General features: G+C 37.5%; 1 protein-coding gene across 2 annotated transcripts in view; it reads right to left on the bottom strand.

The window, feature by feature from the left end:
* Srbd1 (S1 RNA binding domain 1) overlaps positions 1 to 20,829 on the bottom strand; it is a 174,456-nt gene that overhangs the window by 15,687 nt on the left and 137,940 nt on the right. For both annotated transcript variants that reach the window (XM_090337018.1, XM_090337017.1), the window contains 3 exons: positions 5,851 to 5,957; positions 4,259 to 4,435; positions 3,047 to 3,226 (listed from right to left, as the gene is read on the bottom strand). In XM_090337018.1, coding sequence (XP_090193144.1) covers positions 3,047 to 3,226; positions 4,259 to 4,435; positions 5,851 to 5,957 — 464 coding nt within the window. The remainder of the gene's footprint in view (positions 1 to 3,046; positions 3,227 to 4,258; positions 4,436 to 5,850; positions 5,958 to 20,829) is intronic.

Below are 20,829 nucleotides of genomic sequence, written 5' to 3'. Positions count from 1 at the left end.
GCTAGGATTATAGACGTGAGCCATGGGCACTAGGCCCCACCAGGCTTTGTAAAAAATGGAAATAGGTAAGGTGATTTCTAGCATATATAGAAAAAGAAAATCATCTAGAATATTCAAAGACTATCTTAAGAACATTTTAAGAATATTTTACACTATCTAACTTCAAAACTCAGTATATGCAATAATCAAGGGGGGTGTGGTATTGACATAAGAATTGACAAATAGATCAATGAGAACCTGGAGCTCTGGTACTCAAACTCCTGAACTGCCAGATAAGACAACAACGTTAAATAATTGAATGTTCATACTAGAGTAGGAAAATAAACATTAATCTCCTATTTTAAAATGTATACAACAACGAATTTCAGATATATTACAGTCCTAAAAGTTAAGGTTAAGGCATCAAGTTTTTAGAAAAAAATCAAAGAATAGATACATAATTATGACATAGGACACAGAAAACAATCAGTTATTAAGAACAAAAAAATGTGATAAAATGACAAAATTTTGAAATGCTGCACATCAAATGATACCATTAAAAATAAACTGGGAGTTTGATTCCTCACTACCTCATACATAGAAAAAGTCAGAAGTAGTGCTATGGCTCAAGTGGTAGAGCTCTAGCCTTGAGAAAGGCCCGCCCTCAGTTCAAGCCCCCGGACTGACCAAAACCAAACAAACAAAATAAACTGGGAGAATAGATGTAAAACATATAGTTGTCAAAGGACTTCTACATTTATATAGGATAGAAATATATACACACACAGGCATGCACGCATGCATACACACACGCACACGATGTCTATACTGCAGATCCTAGGGCTTGAACTCTGGGCCTGGTTGCTGTCCCTGAGCTCTTTTTACTCAATAGTGCTATACCTCTTGAAACACAGTGCCACTGCTGGCTTTTTCTGTGATTAATTGGAGATAAGAGTCTCATGAACTTTCTTGCACCTGGCTGGCCTTGAATCGTGACCCTATTTCAGCCTCCTGAGTAGCTGACATTATAGGCGGTAGCCACCCAATGCTCAGGCAGAATATATATTTTTAAAACTTCCACAATTCAGGCCAGGAGTTTGGCCTAGTGGTAGACTGCTTGCTTAGCATACACAAAGACCAGGGTTCAATTTCTTGATACCATATAGATAGAAAAAAGCCAGTGGTGCTGTGGCTCGAGTGGTAGAGCTAGCTTTGAGAAAGCCCAAGGACAGTGCTCAGGCCCTGAGTTCAAGGCCCAGGACTGGCAAAAACAAACAAACAAACAAAAACTTCCACAATTCATTAGTATAAAGGCAAATGAATCCATTTGAAAATGGCTAAATAATATGAACATGTGTTACAGAAAAGAAGATATTCAAATGCTAAGCAACATATGAGAAAGCAATTAAGATCACTAGGGAATAGAAATACTAGGGAATACAAAATTCAGATATTGCTACACAAACACTAGAATAGCTAAAATAAAGACTGAGCAAAAAAGCTCAGGGAAAGCACCCAAGCAAAGTTCAAGCTCTACACTAGCATGCATGCATGGAGGAATGCGCATGCGCGTGCATACAAATCACCCAATTGTATGCATGTTGAAGAATTTAACACAGTGTGTTAATGTCTGAATTTTCCTGAAATGCATCCAAAATCTAAAATAATTTGATTATACAGCAAGTCACTTGTTTTGAATTAATTGAAAATTGTAAAGCTAATTAAATGTGCTATTGAAAAGTTGGTTTCTTTTTTCTTTTATAGTTTTTTTTTCCTCCCCAGAGCCAGGGACAGAACTCAGGGCCTTGCACATGCCAGGCAAGGGCTCTTCCGCTGAGCCAAATCCCCGACCCCATTTTTCTTGTTTCCAGTACCACAGTTTGAACTCAGAATATTGGGCTTAATTGGCTGACACTTTACCACTTGAGTCATGTCTGTAGCCAACTTTTTGCTGGTTATTTTGGTAATGGAGCACCACAAACTTATCTGCTCAAGTTGACTTCAAATACCTGTCATCCAAATCTTAGTCTTCTGAGTAGCTAGAAATATAAACATGAACCACTGGCACTTAGTTAAAAACTCGGTCCCTTCAGGTGAATTAAAGGGATGGGTAGGGTTAGGGATGGAAAGAAAACTGGTAAAATGGGTGGTAATGATCAAGATGCATGTTAAACTGGCATATTAAACTGAAACTCCTTTGCATAACTACTTAAGAATTATAAAAGGTTGGTTCTTGGGCTGGATGTGGTAGCTAACATCTGTAATACCAGATCCTCAGGTAGAGGAGGCCAGAAGGCACTAAGTTAGTGACACCCCCCCCCCCACCACAAACAAACTACACACAGTGGTTCACACCTGTGTCCAATATAGAAGGTGTAGGTAGAAAGATCACTGTTTAAGGTTTTTAAGAAAATTCCAATCTATAGCTGAAAATAATTTAATGCAGAAAGGATTGAGGATGTGTGGCTCAATAGGTAGAGTATCTGTCTAGAAGTTTTAGATTCAGAGTTCAAACCCTAGCACTGCTCCTACTCCCCTCCAAAAAAGTTAGTTTCTCTTTTAATGCTTACATTAAACTTCTCTTGTACTAAAAAAAAAAAACCCTCCCCATATATATAGGCATTAATGTGTACTGTCTAAAGTACATTATTTCTTCCATCCTGTAAAAACCCATCAGGGCAGTGCTTCTTAGGAAATCTGAGTTGGCTGTTTATACTTTCAAAAGGGCTTTATCTTTTGAAAAGCAGAAGTTTATGCCAGGTGCTAGTCAATTGTGTCTTGTTAATTTCCAAAACAAACAGAGCAGAGTGCCATGCAATTTCCATTACACACACTTCACCATTAGAAACAGGGTTTATTAGCTTGACACTACTCCAGGAATAATGGTTTCATTCCTCACTGAAATAAAATAATGTGCCACATAACTCAGCAATGCGGAACTTCTAAAAGAATGTTGTCATGTTTAATATAGTCATATTTTTCAGTTCCCATTATGCCAAAACAAGGCCATTTGCTGCAGTGAACTTATTCTGGGCATAGAGAATTCTCCTGGGGGCCTCAGGCTTACCTCATTGCTAGGTCATAAGATTCCGGGTGAATACAAGTCTGGTCCAGAGGATTTGGCTTCAGTACAACATCCACTGTCGTTTTGCTCCTCTTCTTCCTCTGCTTCTCACCTGTGACCTCAACACCTGCTGAAGATGTCACAGCAGCTCTGTCACTTTTGTCTGAAGATACAGTTTGCTGACTAGTGCAGTCATTTAAAATCAGGATCAAACAAATTTTTTAAAGGGGGAAGTTGGACAGAAAAGAAAAGAGATGTTATTAAAGATGTGCTTATTTCTTGTCCCTACAAATTATACACAAACAGCAACTATTGTTTCAGAGAAACTACCACTTATTTGCTTAAACCACATTTAATAGAACTTTCTGTTACTTAAAGCCAAAAATCTTAACAGATTCAGTCTGTATAATTGGCATTCTAGGAGAAAAACACAAATGAGTAAAATAGTAATAAAATGATAATGATTTCTGGGAACTGAGGAAAAAATACAAGTTCTCAAAGAAAGTATTGAGTACAGAATAGGATGTATTTTAGGGGAAGACTCGATTGGTATATCATGGGCCACTAGAATGTGCATTATATGTGTTTTTCAAGAGAGTGAAATAAAGCAGGTTAGTTCAAAAAGAACCCAAATTACAGCTGGGCACCAGTGGCTCATAACTGTAACCCGAACAACTCAGGAGGCTAAGATTTAAGTGTTGCGGCTTGAAGCTAGCCAAGGCAGGAAAGTCTGTGAGATTCTTATCTCTAATTAACCACCAGAAAACTAGAAGTGATGGTGTGGATCAAACTGACAGTGAGCTGGCTCACTACCTGAGCTGAACAGAATAGCTCAGGTATGGCTCCCAGGATCTGAGTTAAAGCCCCACGACTAACTAGCATCAGATTTCTTACTGGCAAACATCAAGTATCAGAACACAGTAGGAATAATGTCTCAAAGACAGTGAGAGAAAATGGCTTCAAATTTAGAATCATATACCAATTAGCATGCAAGTGGGGAGGGAAAATTAAAATCACTTGAAAACATGTAAGAACTTCATCTCAACTCTCTTTCTAGAAATAATTTCTCAAGATAAACTCCAGAAAAACCAGTGGATTCAAGGAAAATTATAATATGGACTACCAAAGGTAGTATCTAGAATTTATAGTCAGTGGGATAGGTGACAGTAATGAGAGAAGGTGAATGCCATCAGAATTGTACACTTTTATATTCACCTGAAAAATGTTTGAATATAATCCTGGTTGATTCTGATGAACCCAGCGCACTGCTGGAAGGATTTGGGACCCAGCCCTTTCACGTTCTTCAGCTGTTCCCGGTTGATGAAGGGCCCATTTTTCTCTCGCCACTCAATAATACTTTTGGCTCTGTTGGCATTGAGTCCTGCAATATGCCTAAAAGTTGAATAAGCAAACAATATGAGTAAAGTAGGAAAAAGAGCTCATCTAAAAAGACAAAGAGGGGCTGGGAGCGTGGCCTAGTGGTAGAGTGCTTGCCTAGCATGCATGATGCTCTAGGTTCAATTTCTCAGTACCACATACCCTGAAAAAGCCAGAAGTGGTTCTGTGGCTCAAGTGGTAGAGTGCTGGCCTTGAGGAAAGCCCAAAGACAGTGCTCAGGCCCTGAGTTCAAGCCCAGGACTGGTTAAAAAAGAAAAAAAGGTTTTGACAAAGAGCATGGCCTAATGATAGAGTACTTGACTAGCATGCACAAGGACCCTTCCATACCACACACACAGAAAAAGCCAGAACTGTTGGTTGCTGTGGCTCAACAGGTAGAGTGCTAGCCTTGAGACTGCCCAAGGACAGTACCCAGGCCGAGTTCATGGCCCGAGACTGGCCAAAAAAAAAAGGACAATGATCTAAAGTATCTGAATCATAAAATAAATTGCAATTACATGTCATGCATTAAACAATATAAAACAGAGTTAAATCAAAAAAGACTTAGCAGCAGACATTAGCTATTATAACAATTGCATTTGTGTTGTATCAACATTCTTTTTTTCTGACTAGGTCTCATCTATATAGAGGTAACCTATTAAAAAGGTACTTGTCCATGAAAAGTTGAGATCAGAATAAATTAAAGCATTAGGTAGTTTGGTTGAAGTTAATTAAGAGAGTATGAGTTCAAGGTGTTTTTTATTTTATTATAGAATTCTAGATATGAAATTATGAAATGGCTGTACCAATGATAGAAAAGCAGTAGGTTATTAAAAAAAAAACAAACATGGCATTTTCTACTATTTATTTCAGATAAGACTATTCTAGCTCAGGGAATTTCATGCTACATCAGCAGACTTATGTAATAAAGGCAAGACTATGCTCAACAACAAAACAAGCAGCTCTTCTATAGTCACAGGGGAATAAAGGTAGAAGATTGGGAAGAGGTGACTTATGGAATTAGGGTAAGAAATATGGTAACCATATCTTGAACTTGCAGGATTTATCATCTTTTAGTTACTTTCAACGTTTACAGATGTATGCAAGAGTCTGTACTTGTGGGGAAAAAAATCTATTCTCATAAACATCATTTTCATGTTAACCTTATTTAAATTCTATTAGCGGCACTAATACATTCAATAGTTTCCATATGCTCTTCACTTTAGATTTGCAATATTAAAAATGATAATGTGAATTGTTACAATTCTTTCCTTAAATGATGTCTTCCTCTGACTGTTATCCAAAATGATGTACAAACCCATAGATTTTCTACACTTGACAAACACACATGACCTTGTTCTGGAGAACTTTGGGACTCAGAGACCGTTAAACTCAAGATTCTGTGATCTTCAGCCACAGGCCTGTCTCACCTTAACAAAACTTCAGAACAGATGTTAATGTCTACTCCCACAAAGCTCACACATTCTTCTACCACACTGTTCAGTGTTGCCTTGAGTAAAGTCTGGGATACATCATGCTGAAAAGACAAAGGCCAAGTATCAATCAATAGTGACACAGTTTTTGGACTACTTGATAATGCTGCCCATACTCTACTGGTAGTTGGCTAACACACAGCATGGTAAATTTCTTCATTCCTCTTAAACATATTGGTAGCAGATGTAATTGAGCTGAACTTAAGGAATCTGTGTTTTCTTACATGTAAGCTACTCACATACATGGCTTGAGTCTAACAAATAGTATTTTTCCTTTATCTGAAATTCTACCTGTAGTCCACAAGCTATATTTAGCTTGCATCAAAATCACCAATAGGCATTGTTAAAATGTGGGCTAACAGATACCATCTGAAAAATTGCATTTTAAAAAGTTCCCCAGGTATATAATAGCTGCTTTTCCTTAAATTTCAATTAGGTAAATTTTTTATTGTTATTGTAAGGTGATATAGAGGGGTTACAGTCATAAAAGTCAGGCAATATCCTTCCTCTATGGCAACAGTGAGAGGAATGAGGCAACAATCAGGAAAGCAACTCCTTTTGCAATAGCCTCAAAGAAAATAAAGTACCTAGTACTCAGTTGATGAGTGGATCTACAAGATGTGGTATTTGTATACAATGGAATTCTATCCTGCTGTCAGAAAGAATGACAGCGCCCCATTTGTTAGGAAATGGAAAGACTTGGAAAAAGTAATATTAAGTGAAGTAAGCCAGACTCAAAGGAACATAGGCTCAATGGTTTCCCTCATTTGTCATAATCAGTAAAAACCTTGGGCTCTCATAGCAGAGATTTGCAATAGAGGAAAACCTACATACATAAGGCCATACAGTATGATGCTAAATGGTAGGACCTCCAGGATATAGAAACAAAAGCCATATAATGAGTGATTGTTGTCTTTAATGTACTATGTTATCTCTCATCTCTTTTGCTGTCCCTTGGTTATCTCATATTGTTACAGTATCTCCCTTGGTTATCTGATATATTGGATATATTTGTATTTGGTTATTTGAAATTGGATAGGGAAGGGGGAAAACAAAATGAGGGGTGGAGGTGGGGGGGGAGGGAAAGGGGGACAAAGACATGAGAAAGGGTATCAATGTATGTGAATTAATGTACCTTCTATCTGGTGTATATAATGTAACCCTTTTATTAATTACAATAAAAATATATGAAAAAAACAACAATCACAAAAAAAGGTCAGGCAATGAATACATTTCTTTTGAACAGCATCATCCCTCCCCTCACTTTCTCCCCTGTTTTAAATCTTGATCCCACCTCATTTTCAAGGTAGTATCTGATGAGTATCATGGCTGCATAAGGGCACTCTTCATTCCACCATTTCTGTGTTCCTCCCTTACCCTCCCCCAAACAGACAAACTTACATACAAAACAAATGGCACAGACAACAAAACTAGCAAGAAAGGGGAAAAACAAACAGAAAAGCAAAGCAACAAAAAAAAACCCTTGTGGCCGGGGATTTGGCCTAGTGGTAGAGTAATTGCCTAGCATGCACGAATACCCAGGTTCGATTCCTCGGTACCACATACATAGAAAAAAGCCGGAAGTGGTGCTGAGGCTCCAGTGGTAGAGTTCTAGCCTTGGGAAAGTCCAAGGACCGTGCTCAGGCCCTGAGCTGAAGCCCAGGACTGGCAAAAAACAAAACAAAACAAAACAAAAAAACCTTGTTTCCATTTCTTGGATGAATGGATCAAGAAAATGTGACACACACACACACACACACACACACACACACACACACACTGAAATTCTGCTTCCATCCAAAAGAATGATATTGTACCATTTGTAAGGCAAAGGAAAGACTTGGAAAAAATTATATCAAGCAGTATTAGCCAGAGCTAAAGAAGCACAGGTTGCATGGCTTCCCTCACTGATTGTAATTATAATGTCTATAAATGTATAGGTTAACACACCAGAGAGTAAAAACAAAAAATATGCTTGAACATGATAATTTATACAAGATATTCACAAAGTGAGACCAAAGGAGGATATTTATAAGAAAGGAGCACAAAGGCTCAGTAGCTATGTGCATATGATCTTATAAAATGGTATTTATCAGAATGGAAAAAAAGACAGCCTCTTCAACAAGCTGTGCTGGCAGAATTGGTTAAGCACCCGCAGAAAACTGAAGTTGGATTCTTCTTTGTCACCCTGCACCAAGATTAACTCCAAATGGATCAAAGACCTAGAGATAAAAGCAGATACACTGAAAACTTTATAAGAATAGGAGATACACAAGGGTCTCCTTGGCACAGGTCGTAACTTTCTTAATAAAGACCCAGTAACAACAAATCAAAGAAAGGCTGGATAAGTGGGACTGCATTAAACTGCAGAGGTTCTGTATGGTAAAGGACACAACTATAATGCAAGCTAAATAGAAAGCCCACAGGGTGGAAGAAGATCTTCACTAACCACACAACAGACAAAGGGCTCATATCTAAAATACATCAATAGCTAAAAACATTGACTCACTCCAAAACTAATCTCCAAAGAAATAACCATCCCATTAAAAGTGGGCCAAAGACTTAAAGAGTCTTCTCTGAAGAAAAAATAAGAATAGCCTATAGACACATAAAGACATGCTCGACATCTCTGGTCATAAAAGAAATGCAAATCAAAACAACTCTTGAGATTCCACCTCACTCCAATGAGAATGGCCACAATTAAGAAATCTAATAACAACAGATACTGGCGGGGATGTGGCCAGGAGGGATCACTACTACACTGTTGGTGGGAGTACAAACTCGCTCAATCACTATGGAGAGCAGTATGGCAGTTCCTCAAAAGACTAAACATAGAACTCCCCTATGACCCAGCAATTCCATTACTTGGCATTTACCCAATCATCCAGAAACAAAGACATACTAAATCCACCAGCACAACAATGTTCATTGCAGCACTATTTACCATAGCAAAGATATGGAACCAACCTAGATGTCCCTCAGTTGATGAGTGGATCAACAAGATGTGGTATTTATACACAATGGAATTCTATGCTGCCGTCAGAAAGAATGACATCGCCCCATTTGTAAGGAAATGGAAAGACTTGGAAAAAATCATATTAAGTAAGCCAGACTCAAAGAAACATAGGCTCAATGGTTTCCCTCATTTGTCATAATCAGTAGAAACCTTGGGCTCTCCTAGCAGAGATTTACAATAGAACAAAACCTCGATATATAAGGTCATATAAAATGAGGCTAAATGAAAGGACATCCAGGATATGGAAACAAGAGCCATATAATGTGTGAATGTTGTTCTTAATGTACTATGTTATTTCTCATGACTTTTATTGTCTCTTGATTATTCTCATATCGTTACAGTATCTTACCTTGTTATCTGGTATATTGTATATATTTTTATTTATTTGAAATGGGATAGGGAAGGGGGGGAAACAAGAGGAAGGGAGGGTGTGGGGAGGGAAATGAGGACAAAAACATGAGAAGGGGTATCAATGTTTGTGAAGTAATGCACTTTCTGTCTGGTGGATATAATGTAACCCTTCGATTAATTATAATTTTTTTTAAAAGGTCCAGGTCAGGAGTGTGGCCTAGTGGTAGAGTGCTTGTCTACCATGCATGAAGTCCTGTACTACATACAGAGAAGAAGCCAGAATTGGTGTTGCAGCTAAAGTGGTAGGACGTTAGCCTTGGGGGGGAGGGGGGAGCTCAAGGACTGTGCCCCAATCCCTGTGTGTTCAAGCCCCAGGACTGGTAAGAAATCTCTGTAAGTGCTGCTGTCAACTAAAATTATGAACTTTGCCAACATTTTTCCCACCTTTGTGGTCAGGAAGGAATTAAGAAGTTGCTACTATTTTTCTAAAAGTAAAAATTTTATATATTTGAGGAGGTAATACTGAAAGAATTTTCATACTATATTCATAATGATGCTTTTGATATCAAAGTACTAATTTTTATTTACAAACATTTTCTAAGAAACTATTATGTACCAGGCATAGTACTAGCTGTACTAGGTTATGGAAGTATAGGAAAGATCCTATACATGCATGTTTTGAGAAACTCTGCTCAGATGTACTGCTGAGATGTGACATGCTGCCCCATTGACAGTCATTGGAATAAAAAGTGAGAGGCCTTCACAACTGGCTGGGCTAATAATCTCCAAGGACTTGATGCCAGGAAAATTGGACTATTTTGTCTTTAAATAGAAGTTACCCATCATTGAATTTTGGGGCAAGTTTTTTGAATTGTATAAACAGACTTAAATTCAAAGACATACTTTTGGGACATTATATTTTTATATAAACTTTATGAGATTTTTTAAAAAAAGAAATATAAATGATCACTTACACTAGTCAGCTTTTTTGAGGCCAGAATCCATATTTTTATTATTATTTTACCACAAACTTCTGGAGAACTGCTCATCAAACCACTATTTAATTTTGCTTTAGAGCACTAAAATTATCTCTCCTTCCAGGTGCAAAATTTTGAACTACAACTTTTACAGCAACAAAATTTCACTTTACATATTCTACACTAAACTTCAAGTTTACTTCCTAGCAGTCTTTCTTAAGTCTCTATTTTCTCTGTCATTTATTACTCCTATTGTCCTGCTTTTTACTACCAGAATAGGAAACACAGAGAGATACTAAAGATGTGAAAAAGCCTTACAAGGAAAGTCTACCTAGTTTTAAACAAAGCAAGTTTATTTCCTCAGCTCATAGGTACTTCTCATTGATTGCCATTTGCCAATTTAAAAGAATCATCTAGGGGAGTTCATAAATGATCCAAAAAAGAAAGAGCTGGTAGAAGAACAGGAAACGTCTGAGAAAACAGAATGTGTGCATAAGATCTGTTCCTTTTCAGGGGGCTCATACCTGTAATCCTAGCTACCCAGGAGCCTGAGATCTGAGGATCAAGGTTCAAATCTAGCCCAGGCACTTAAGTCCATGAGACGCTTATCTCCAATTAATTACCAGAAAACCAGAAGTAGCTCTGTGGCTCAAGGGGTAGGTTGGTAGCCTTGAGCTGAAGAGTTCAGGAACAAAACCCAGGCCCAGACTTCAAGTCTCACAACCAACCCCCCCAAAAAAATTCCAATTCTTCAAAGCCAGTACTCAAAAGAAAAAGACAGTGTTCAGCACTCTAGAAATACTTTACCCATTTAAAACTTGTATTCTAGTTTTGATAATCATAGGTAATTACAATTGAAATAGGACAAATTTTTAAAAACTGTGAAGCATGTAGAAATGTAATAAAGAAATCCCTCCTTATATAATTAATATAAGGTAACAAAATCAACAAAGTCTTCTTAATATCACATATTTTTTTAAAAGAACACATTAACAGAGTCATTTTATTTTTCACATAAATAGTGTAATGAACAACTTGTATTTATATGGTTTTGGGATCAAGATGGCAAAGGATAGTCATCTTTGAGCACTAGAGGGTTTTCCCAGATCTGGGACTGAAGTATGGCCTGGAAAATGTAAAAAGAAAACAACACAGTAAAAGGCTCTTTTGCAAATGTCCCTCTTCTAGTAAGGCATAGGGGAGGTATGCTGAAGACTTCTTAATTCATAACTCAGGATTAAAAAATCCAGTTTACTATAAGCCAGTCCAGGTGGCTCATGCCTGTAATCTTAGCTTCTCAGGAGGCTGAGACCTGAGGATCATGGTTCAAAGCCAGCTGGGGCACTAAAGTCCATGAGATTCTTATCTCCAATTAACCACTAGAAAACCAGAAGTGGTGCTGTGGCTCCAGGGAGAACTTGCCTACCATACATGAAGACCCGGGTCCAATTCCTTGGTGCCAAAAACAAAGAAAAAGCTAGAAATGGTGCCGTGGCTCAAGTGGTAGAGTTCTAGTCTTGAAAAGCCCAAGGACAGTGCTCAGGTAAAAACAAAAACAAAAACTCCCACTAAGAAAAAAATGTACAAAGTGGTATAACTGAAATCTAATGAAGTTAAAATAAAAAACTACAAGTTATTTGATTTTCTAACCAAAATAAGTCAGAGTAGAAAGTAGAAAATACCGTTAGATGAGACAAATAGCTTGTAACAGGACATAGACATTATATCCATAATATGAACATTTACACTTAGTGAATAAAGTCCTCTAGTTAAAAGACAAAATAAACTATCACATCACTTAACATCCTTACAAATTATATATATAATATATATAACTACATATTTATATATAATTATAGATACCTAAAATTAACTAAATAAAAGCCCATATTTCTAAATTGTTAGCTCAGAAAATAATCAGTTTAGAAGGCAACACAGATGCCCTTTACACACATACTCACACACACTCTATCTCAGACACAGACACATGCACACACACCCCCCCCACTGTACTAGAGCAGGACCATTTCTGAATTTTTATGTACCAGAGCAAGAGGTAGAGTATACAGTATAGAAAACTTCGGGATTTTATCCACTTGAACCTAACAGTAGATGTTCTCCTTAGATGTCTCATCTCCTGATTCTGAAAGGTAATTCCTTTCTATATACTTTATATATATACAGAATCATATACTTTCAATAATTTTCAAAGCCGAAGTCACTCCCATTCACAATTCCAGTAGAACATGTGAGAAATCAGTTAAGAAAAATAGCAAGTTAGATGCCACAAACATGCAAATTCAGTTTGCTTGGTCTCATTCCTAATTTCCATCATGGTGTTAAATTTTACTTATAATGTGTAACTTCTTTATATATCATGGCAATAAATACGAGTCTTTTCGTGTATAATCATAACAGTCTATGTCTAAATTTTAGTCCATTCCAACTTTCATTCCTTATTCCAGCAGGTGCTCTTATATCCCCTAGTGGATACAGGTTGCTATGTTGGAAGAGAGACAGAGGCAATACTAGCTACGTAATAGTCCACAAATCCTAAATGTCTGCTTTGCACACAGACTTTTCCAAACCAAAATAATGTACTATCTAATTTACCATAAATGAGAAAAGTAGTGACACAACTAAAGTAGACCACACCTATTTCCCTCATGTGTGGTTACTCAGCTAAGATATAATCCTTGGCTTATGACACATGCATGAAGAAATGTATACCTAAGAGCAACACATTTTGGACCTGACATAATACAAAGAAGTCTTCATTTCTAATGTAAATCTTTATTTTTAAAGATTTATGGCCTTATCATAAAACCAGACTTGAGAAAAAATTTAGGATTTAGCCACAAGAGTGTTTCCTTCTAATAAACTAAAGCAGGATGTAGAAACTCAAACTCTGGGTGGGTGGCTGGGTGAAGAGAGGAAAGTACTCCTCATATATGACATTCTGACTTTACTTAAATTGCTCTGTTTAAATGGCAGAAAAAGGAGATAAAAGGTGCCCTATTCCCTTGAGCCACAGGGCCACTTTTGGTATTCTAGTAGTTGTTAATTGGCTATAAGAGTCTCAGGGACTTTAGTGTTTGGGTTGGCTTTGGGGCTGGCTTTAAACTGAGATCCTCAAATCTCAGACTTCTGAGTAGCTAGGATTACAGGCATGAGCCACCGTGTCTGGCTGTTTTGGATATGTTTTTAAATTAAGAATTCATTTCTGTCTTAATGTGCAAGACTTTGCATTAAGACTTAATGTTCTGCCGGGCGAGGTGGCTCATGACTGTAATCCTAGCTATTCAGGAGGGTGAGATCTGAAGATCATGGTTCAAAGCCAGCCTGGGCAATACAAAGCTGCGAGACTCTTACCTCCAATTAGTTACCAGAAAACAGGAAGTGGGGCTATGGCTCAAGGGTAGGGCTGTAGCCTTGAGCAGAAGAGCTCAGGGACAGCACCCAGGCCCAGAGGTAGGGCAGTAGCCTTGACCTGAAGAGCTCAAGGACAATGTCCAGGCCAGAGTTCAAGCCCCATGACCTGCAAACCCCCACCCCGGGGGAAAAAAAAAAAAGACTTAATCTAACTTTGAAAAAAGAATGAGGTGGTACGTTCTTTATGTCACTATATAGTTACCATATAGTAAACATTATCTAGCTAAGCTCGTTCCTTTTTCTTAAAACATTACTGTCTTTGGTTCAGAAAAGTAGGTTTGTCATAAATATCTGCTGTTCTGAATAAAAAATTGGTGGCTCAGTCCTTCATTCCAATGGGAACAAGTAGTAAACCTTATTGTCTGAGTCACAGTGAAGGCTGAAAATGTAGCTCAGAGGTAGATAGCTTACTCTAGATCCTAAGTTCGACCCCCAGGAATGCAAAAAGTTAAGAAAAAAAAAGTATAATGAATTAGGACACAACTAAGGAAAGTGACACTTTGTCATTAATTCCTGTGGCTAGACCCTAAGGTGACCCTTGTGATAGTCACTCAGTTACCTTGACTATAAGGCATGTGACTGGTTTCTAAGAAGAATGCTGTAAAGGAAATCAGACATCATTCCTACAATTAGGTCATATTACAGGGTAATGGTGAGTCTCCCAATGTCTTGATGAAGTCAGCGGTCATGCTGAGAAGGCCCAGGTGGCAAGGAGCTGTGGGTGGCCTCTAGGAAGATCTGGAGTGTGGCTGCAAGTTTTTAATCAAAAGTATTGTTTAATGAGGTTTCTATAGCTTTACTAAATGGGTAGGTAGTGATCTCATTAATAGATGTGGGAAAGGAGAAAGACAAAGTGATTTAAATGTGTGGGGGAATTCTGGAGGTAGGTTAGGAATTCTGTAAACATGTGAAATCTAGAAAGTCTTTTAGACTCCCAAATTTTAATTTCTGAGTAGCAGGTAACTATATAGAATTTGAGGTTAAGGGGACATTTCTTCAGCAAAACATTAAAAGAATGAACTATTTAGCACAGGGCTGAAAAGAACATAGCAACATTAAACCATGAATGCAAGCATGGTATATACAGTGGAACTATATATAACTTGTAAGCGCAAAAAGTGACAATTTTCCTGTAGATGCTATTTATAGGCAATTTTAAAACTCATCTGCCAAAGGGGGTGGTAGTGGTAACACACACACACACACACACACACACACACACACACACACACACACACGCATTCTATTATCTCCAGAATCCTTTCTATGCATAGTTGGTAATTTTCAATGGGTAAAGCTCTTTATCTTTTGTGACAGGTTCTCATAAGTAATTGTGACAGGGCTGAATTTTCAGGTTTGAATCCTTCATCCTCAGTAGTTTCCATGAATGGAACAAAATGCAAAGTGTTGCAAGAATCTACACTAAGCTATCCAAGTTTTTCAAAGTCCTTATACAAGAAGATTCATTTTATAGTAATAATGATAAAATAAAATATTTATTGTGCTTGCTAGGACGATTCTGAATCTCACAATGCTGACTTAATTCATTCTCACAACACTGTGTTAAAACTGTTATTACTTTTTACAAAAGAGGAAAACTGAAGTAGAAATTGAGAAATAAATAAAACACAAAACTAGGACACAGCCAAACACAAAGGCTTTTAAGCCTAATATGACTGGCACACGTGTGTGTGTGTGTGTGTGTCCCAATCTCAAACTTGGAATCTTCCTTAGCCCCCCAAGCACTGAAATTCTAGTATTCACCAATATGCCCAGCTTTCCCCCCTCCCCAAATTGGTATTGGGGTTTTGAACTCAGGCAGGTGATATACCACTTGGGACATACTTAGCCCCATCTTTAATACTTTTTTGCTCTGGTTATTTTTGAGATAGGGTCTTGCTTTTTTAGGCCAGCCTGGACTGTTGTTCTCCTGTTTATGCTTTCTGTTGTTGCTAGGATGCCAAGCACAAACCATTATGCCAAGCTATTGGCCAAGATAAGTTTCCAAACTTCTCAACTGGACTGTTCTAACATGGTTATCCTTCAGCTCTTGGGCTCCTGAGTAGCTAGTATTACAGAACTGAGTCATGGATCTTGGCTATACCCAAATTTTTAAATACAATGCCCCTCTGTTTCAGTTCTCTTATTTGGGTTACAAAGAAAAATCTAAAGACTTTACCTATTTTATATTTAAGGGAAAATCTGTAACAATCATGAACATACTTTTTGTTTATGAAGTATTTTCTACTCATTCACAGTATATTTACCATGACTAAAAATTTTTTGTGAAAACATATATTTTAAAAATTCTGTATCGTGTTCTTATTACAAATCTCATATAAGTGGTAACTGTGCAATCACGGGGGGGAAAAGTGATTTCTAACAAAACTACATGGCAACTTGCTTTGACAGGGCACTAGTCTTTTCTATTATAAAACTATAATTTACTTTTTCCCATTCCCTTTCCCTCTAATTTTTCCATCCTTCTGTCACTAAGATGTATCAACTGTATCATTTCATTTGACACATTGAAAATAATTATGATTTTCCACCTAACTAACTCAGCTATGAATGATGGATGTACTTCCTTCTTAAAGGAAACTTGACTGCTTTGGAACATTTCCATTACTGGTTGATGCCTTCACAGTACAGTAAGAGAATACACAGAAGTTAGGATATTAGTAGGCAAACATGAAAGTCAGAGGAAAAGGAATAAATATGTTTCTTCAACTGGTATTCTTTGCTTTTTTAACTGCATTTGTCCTGGTGAAATTGGCAAGTCTAATTTTTTTTTTTAAAGAAACAAGTGCATTAAAAAAAAAAATGTAAGTACCCACAGGGCGCGGTGGCTCATGCCTGTAATCCTAGTTACTCAGGAAGCTAAGATCTGAGAATCGTGGCTCAAAGCCAGCCTGGGCACTAAAGTCCGTGAGACTCATCTCCAATTAACCACTAGAAAACGGCAGAAGTTGTGCTATTGCTCAAGGGGTAGGGTGGTAGCCTTGAGCTGAAGACCTCAGGAATAACACCCAGGCTACAGAGTTCAAGTCCCATGACTGACCTCCCCCCACCCCCCAAAAAATAACAAGTGCTAAGTAAATAAATTTCATGATTTAAAAAAACCTTTTTCTTTTAGTTTAAAACTTAACAACCAGTGAGTGTTAGCCTAGCATGTACAAAGACCTGGGTTCGATTCCTTGGTACCACATACATAGTAAAGCTGAAAGTGATACTATGGCTCAAGTGCTAGCCTTAAGAAAAGCCTAAGGACAGTGCCCAGGCCCTCAGTTCAAGCCCCAGGACTGGCAAAAAAAAAAAAATTAACAACCAGTACACACCAGTGATTCATGCCTGTAATCTTGACCACACAGGAGACTGAGGTTTAAGAGTTGTAGTTTAAAACCAGCTTGGGTAGGAAAATCCAATAAACTACCAAAAAAGCTGAAAATGGAGCTGTGGTTCAGGTGGGTAGAGTGTTAATATTAAGCAAAAAGAAGCTCAGGAATAGAGCCCAGGCCCTGGGTTCAAGCTCCAGAACTGGTGAGTGCACGCACGAGTAACATGTATGTGCTAACTAGCATCATGTTCAGAATGATGTAAAAACTCTAAAAAATGCCAGAAGATAAACACAAAAAGTAAAGATAAACTAACATCAAATTTGTTCATTTTAGGTACAAAACAAGTCATCTTGGGAATAGCAGACATTATTTTTGTTGTTTTTAATTTTTAGAAAAAATAAAGTTTCAGGCATTCAAGAGGGACAATTGTCTTTCAGACAGTTGGAAAGGACTTGAAAAAAATATTTGTTGGAATAAATGGAATGTGTCTTGGCTTCTGTGGTTAAAATTTCTGGGACTCAGCTGAAACAAGATTCTGGCTTAAGACTTATATGGTTTTCATCACCCCATAAACATTAACATTATTGATGCAGATCTGTCACTTGAAATATTTCACCCATATTCTCTACTGCAAGGAATTTTCTTTTACCCATTCATCTCTAGTGACAAATTTGTGGCACTTACAAATTTAAAAGGCTGTCAAAATATAATAATGAAATCTTGAGGGGAGTCATGTGGGGGACAGATCAGAAAGAACTAAAATTAATTTCGGAGGATTTATTGCATAGGTTAGGGGTCACAATCAGGCAAGTTTCTTTCTATGGTGTAAAATCTACAGGAGGAATATTTTCCCAGAGGTAAAGAAAAAATAGAGACAGAATTATTGGTAATCAAGTCGTGAACAAAAGTCAGAAACACATGAAAGAAACCAATGTAAAGACAGTACAGAAAAACCATGTGTTGTCAATGATTTAAACCATACCTAGGTCATATCTGTTTTAATAATGGCTATTAGTTACTTAAGAGTTAGAGATACTACTGAGGTAACTCAGCTTTTAAAAGCATAAGTTCTATACCTTTTCTTCAGTAAAGTAAAAGAAAAAGAAAAGAGGGTTTAAAAAAAGACTGGAGGTTTCCCTGACCAAATCCTCTGTGATATACTTGGTATTGGGGAATTTCAATGGCTCAGAACAGAGGTTTGCCTTTGGGATTTAGTTCTTAAAGAAGAAAAATGAGGAGGAAGTTGCAAGCTTGCATGTTCATGGACAGGAGTAGGGGGGGGGGTTCCTAATGATACTCTGAAATGCTCTGTCTTAATACAATTGGGAATGGATACTTACATAAGTTATTGGAAAGCAGAACCAGGAAACAATATTTAAATTCAGAATTCATATTAATGCGGCGATTTTGTTCAATGCAGCGATCTACTCTAACTAGTTTTATTTTCCATTGCTTCAGTTAATGGGATTAACTATGGTCAAAGCTTTGAAATGAAAACTTTCAGAAATTCTTAAGTATTAACATCTTTTCTAGTAGTGTAATAGGGACCCACAGTCTTATTCTGTGACTCCAAGGACAGGAATCACCCATTTGTGTGTGTACAATAATAAACAGACAGATAGACAAGACAGACAGATGGGTAGGCAGGCAGGCAGGCAGGCAGGCAGGTGGATAGATTGTGTGTGTGTGTGTGTGTGTGTGTACACACACACTGCTAAGTCCAGCTTAGTAGCTGTCAGTTATCAGATCAACTTTTCCATTATCATGATGCTTATGTTTAATGATGGCAAGAACAGCAATGCTAGCAATCTCAGTATGCCAAGAGATGTTGCGAAGTGCTTCCTTTAGAGGTAAAGGTGAAAGTGCAGTAAGTATTTTCAAAGAGATGGAAAGACCATTTTCACATAATTTTAAGTATACTATTTCATTACTAATTATTGTTGCTAATTTTTCACTGTGCCTAATTTATAAATTAAACTTCATCAGCCTGGCACCAGTGACTCACACCTTAGCTACTCAGAAAGCTGAGATACATGGATCCAGATTCAAAGCCAACCTAGAGGAGAAAAGTCCATGAGATTCAATCTCCAAAATAACCAGCAATAAGGTAGGTTGGAAGTATGACTCAAATGGCAGAAATCCAGCTGAGCAAACAAGCCAAATAAGCATGAAGCCCTAAGTTCAAAACCCATTACCATAAAAAATTAAATTTGATCATAAGTAAGTACAGCATAGGAAAAATTAGAGAATCAGTTGGATACATTTTTTAACCAACTTCAACCCTGAATGTGACTAAAAAATTAATACACTGTGTCTGGGCCCTCAAACATGTGGGCCAGGTTTCACCTCTAGCACCAAAAGAGAAAAAGCGAAACAAAAAATAAATGAAAACCCATTATGTCTTATAGCAACAGTCTCAGAAGGCATAGTGTATGGTACTATTTCCATGTTTGTGTATGTGCCATTTAAGAGAAAGGCAGCAGTGTAATAAGCCAGCTTCTGTTGAAACAATTAGATAGCCTTCCTGAATCAGTTATTATTACAATGAAAGTTCAAGTGTGCGCTGATGATGTGAAGAATCAGTGCTTTGAAATGTATAGTGATTATGTATCCTAGTGCTGTCTTAAGATAGTTGAAAACAAATTATTACATCAAGATATTTAGAGGATCTGACCCAATATAACACAAGGTCTTGGGTTTTTACATTTCACAACCAACTGCAGGAACCACAAAAGAAGCACAGTAGGTCGTGCTGTGGCTTCATATACATCGCATGAAAATACAGTTTTACTACAGAAATCAAATCTAAGGACAGAGGGAAATTTGAAAAATTAAAAACTGTTACAACTGAATGTAATTAATTGCTACATTTAAGTACTACAGTTAAGAATGAAAAAAAACCCCACAGGATTCATTACAGGAATACATAGTTGATTCAATATACACAAGTCAATTAATGTTAATTCAAAAAATCAATAGGAGCCAGGATAAGAACCATATGATCATATCTATAGATGTAGAAAAAGCATTTGACACGATTCAACACCCCTTTATGATGAAAACTCTGGAGAAACTAGGAATCCACGGATCATTCTTTAATATAATAAAATCACTTCCTCTAAAATCAGGAATGAGATAAGGATGTCTACTTTCTCCACTCCTCTTCAATATAGAACTGGAATTCCTAGCCAGAACAATAACACAAGAGACAAACATAAAGGGGATTCAAGTAGGAAAAGAAGTAAAAATTCTTCTTGGCACAGTCATGATCCTGTAAAGAATCCCATAGACTCCTCTCTCAAGTTTACTTGAATTGATCCAATATTTTGGCAAAGTAGCAGGTTATAAAATTAACCCACAAAAATCAGTAGCTTTTTTTTCTTTCTTTCTTTTCCTTTTTTTTGAGGGGGCGGGGTGGGTCATGGGACTTGAACTAGACCAGGGCACTGTCCCTGAGCTCTTCAGCTCCAGGCTACTGGCCTACCACACCTGGGTCTGAGCATTGTCCCTGAGCTCTTCAGCTCAAGGCTACCACCCTACCCTTGAGCCAAGCCCCACTTCCCATTTTCTAGAGACTAGTTGGAAATAAGAATCTCAGGTTCTTTTGTACCTGGGGTGGCTTTGAACCTTGATCCTCAGATCTTAGCCTCCTCAGTAGCTAGGATTACGGGCCACCATTCCTGGCAAAAATTAGTACCTTCTCTGTATGTCAACAATGAGAAGAGTGATGCTGAAATCAGGAAAGGAACTCCTTTCGTAATAGTCTCAAAAAAAAAAAAAAAACAAACTAGAAATTAACTTA

The sequence above is a fragment of the Megascapheus bottae genome, chromosome 7 (genome assembly GCF_031878675.1).
Source record: "Megascapheus bottae isolate mThoBot1 chromosome 7, mThoBot2.hap1, whole genome shotgun sequence".
Lineage (NCBI taxonomy): Eukaryota > Metazoa > Chordata > Mammalia > Rodentia > Geomyidae > Megascapheus > Megascapheus bottae.
Note: the sequence above shows the minus strand (reverse complement) of the source record. Positions and strands in the feature narration are given on the sequence as shown.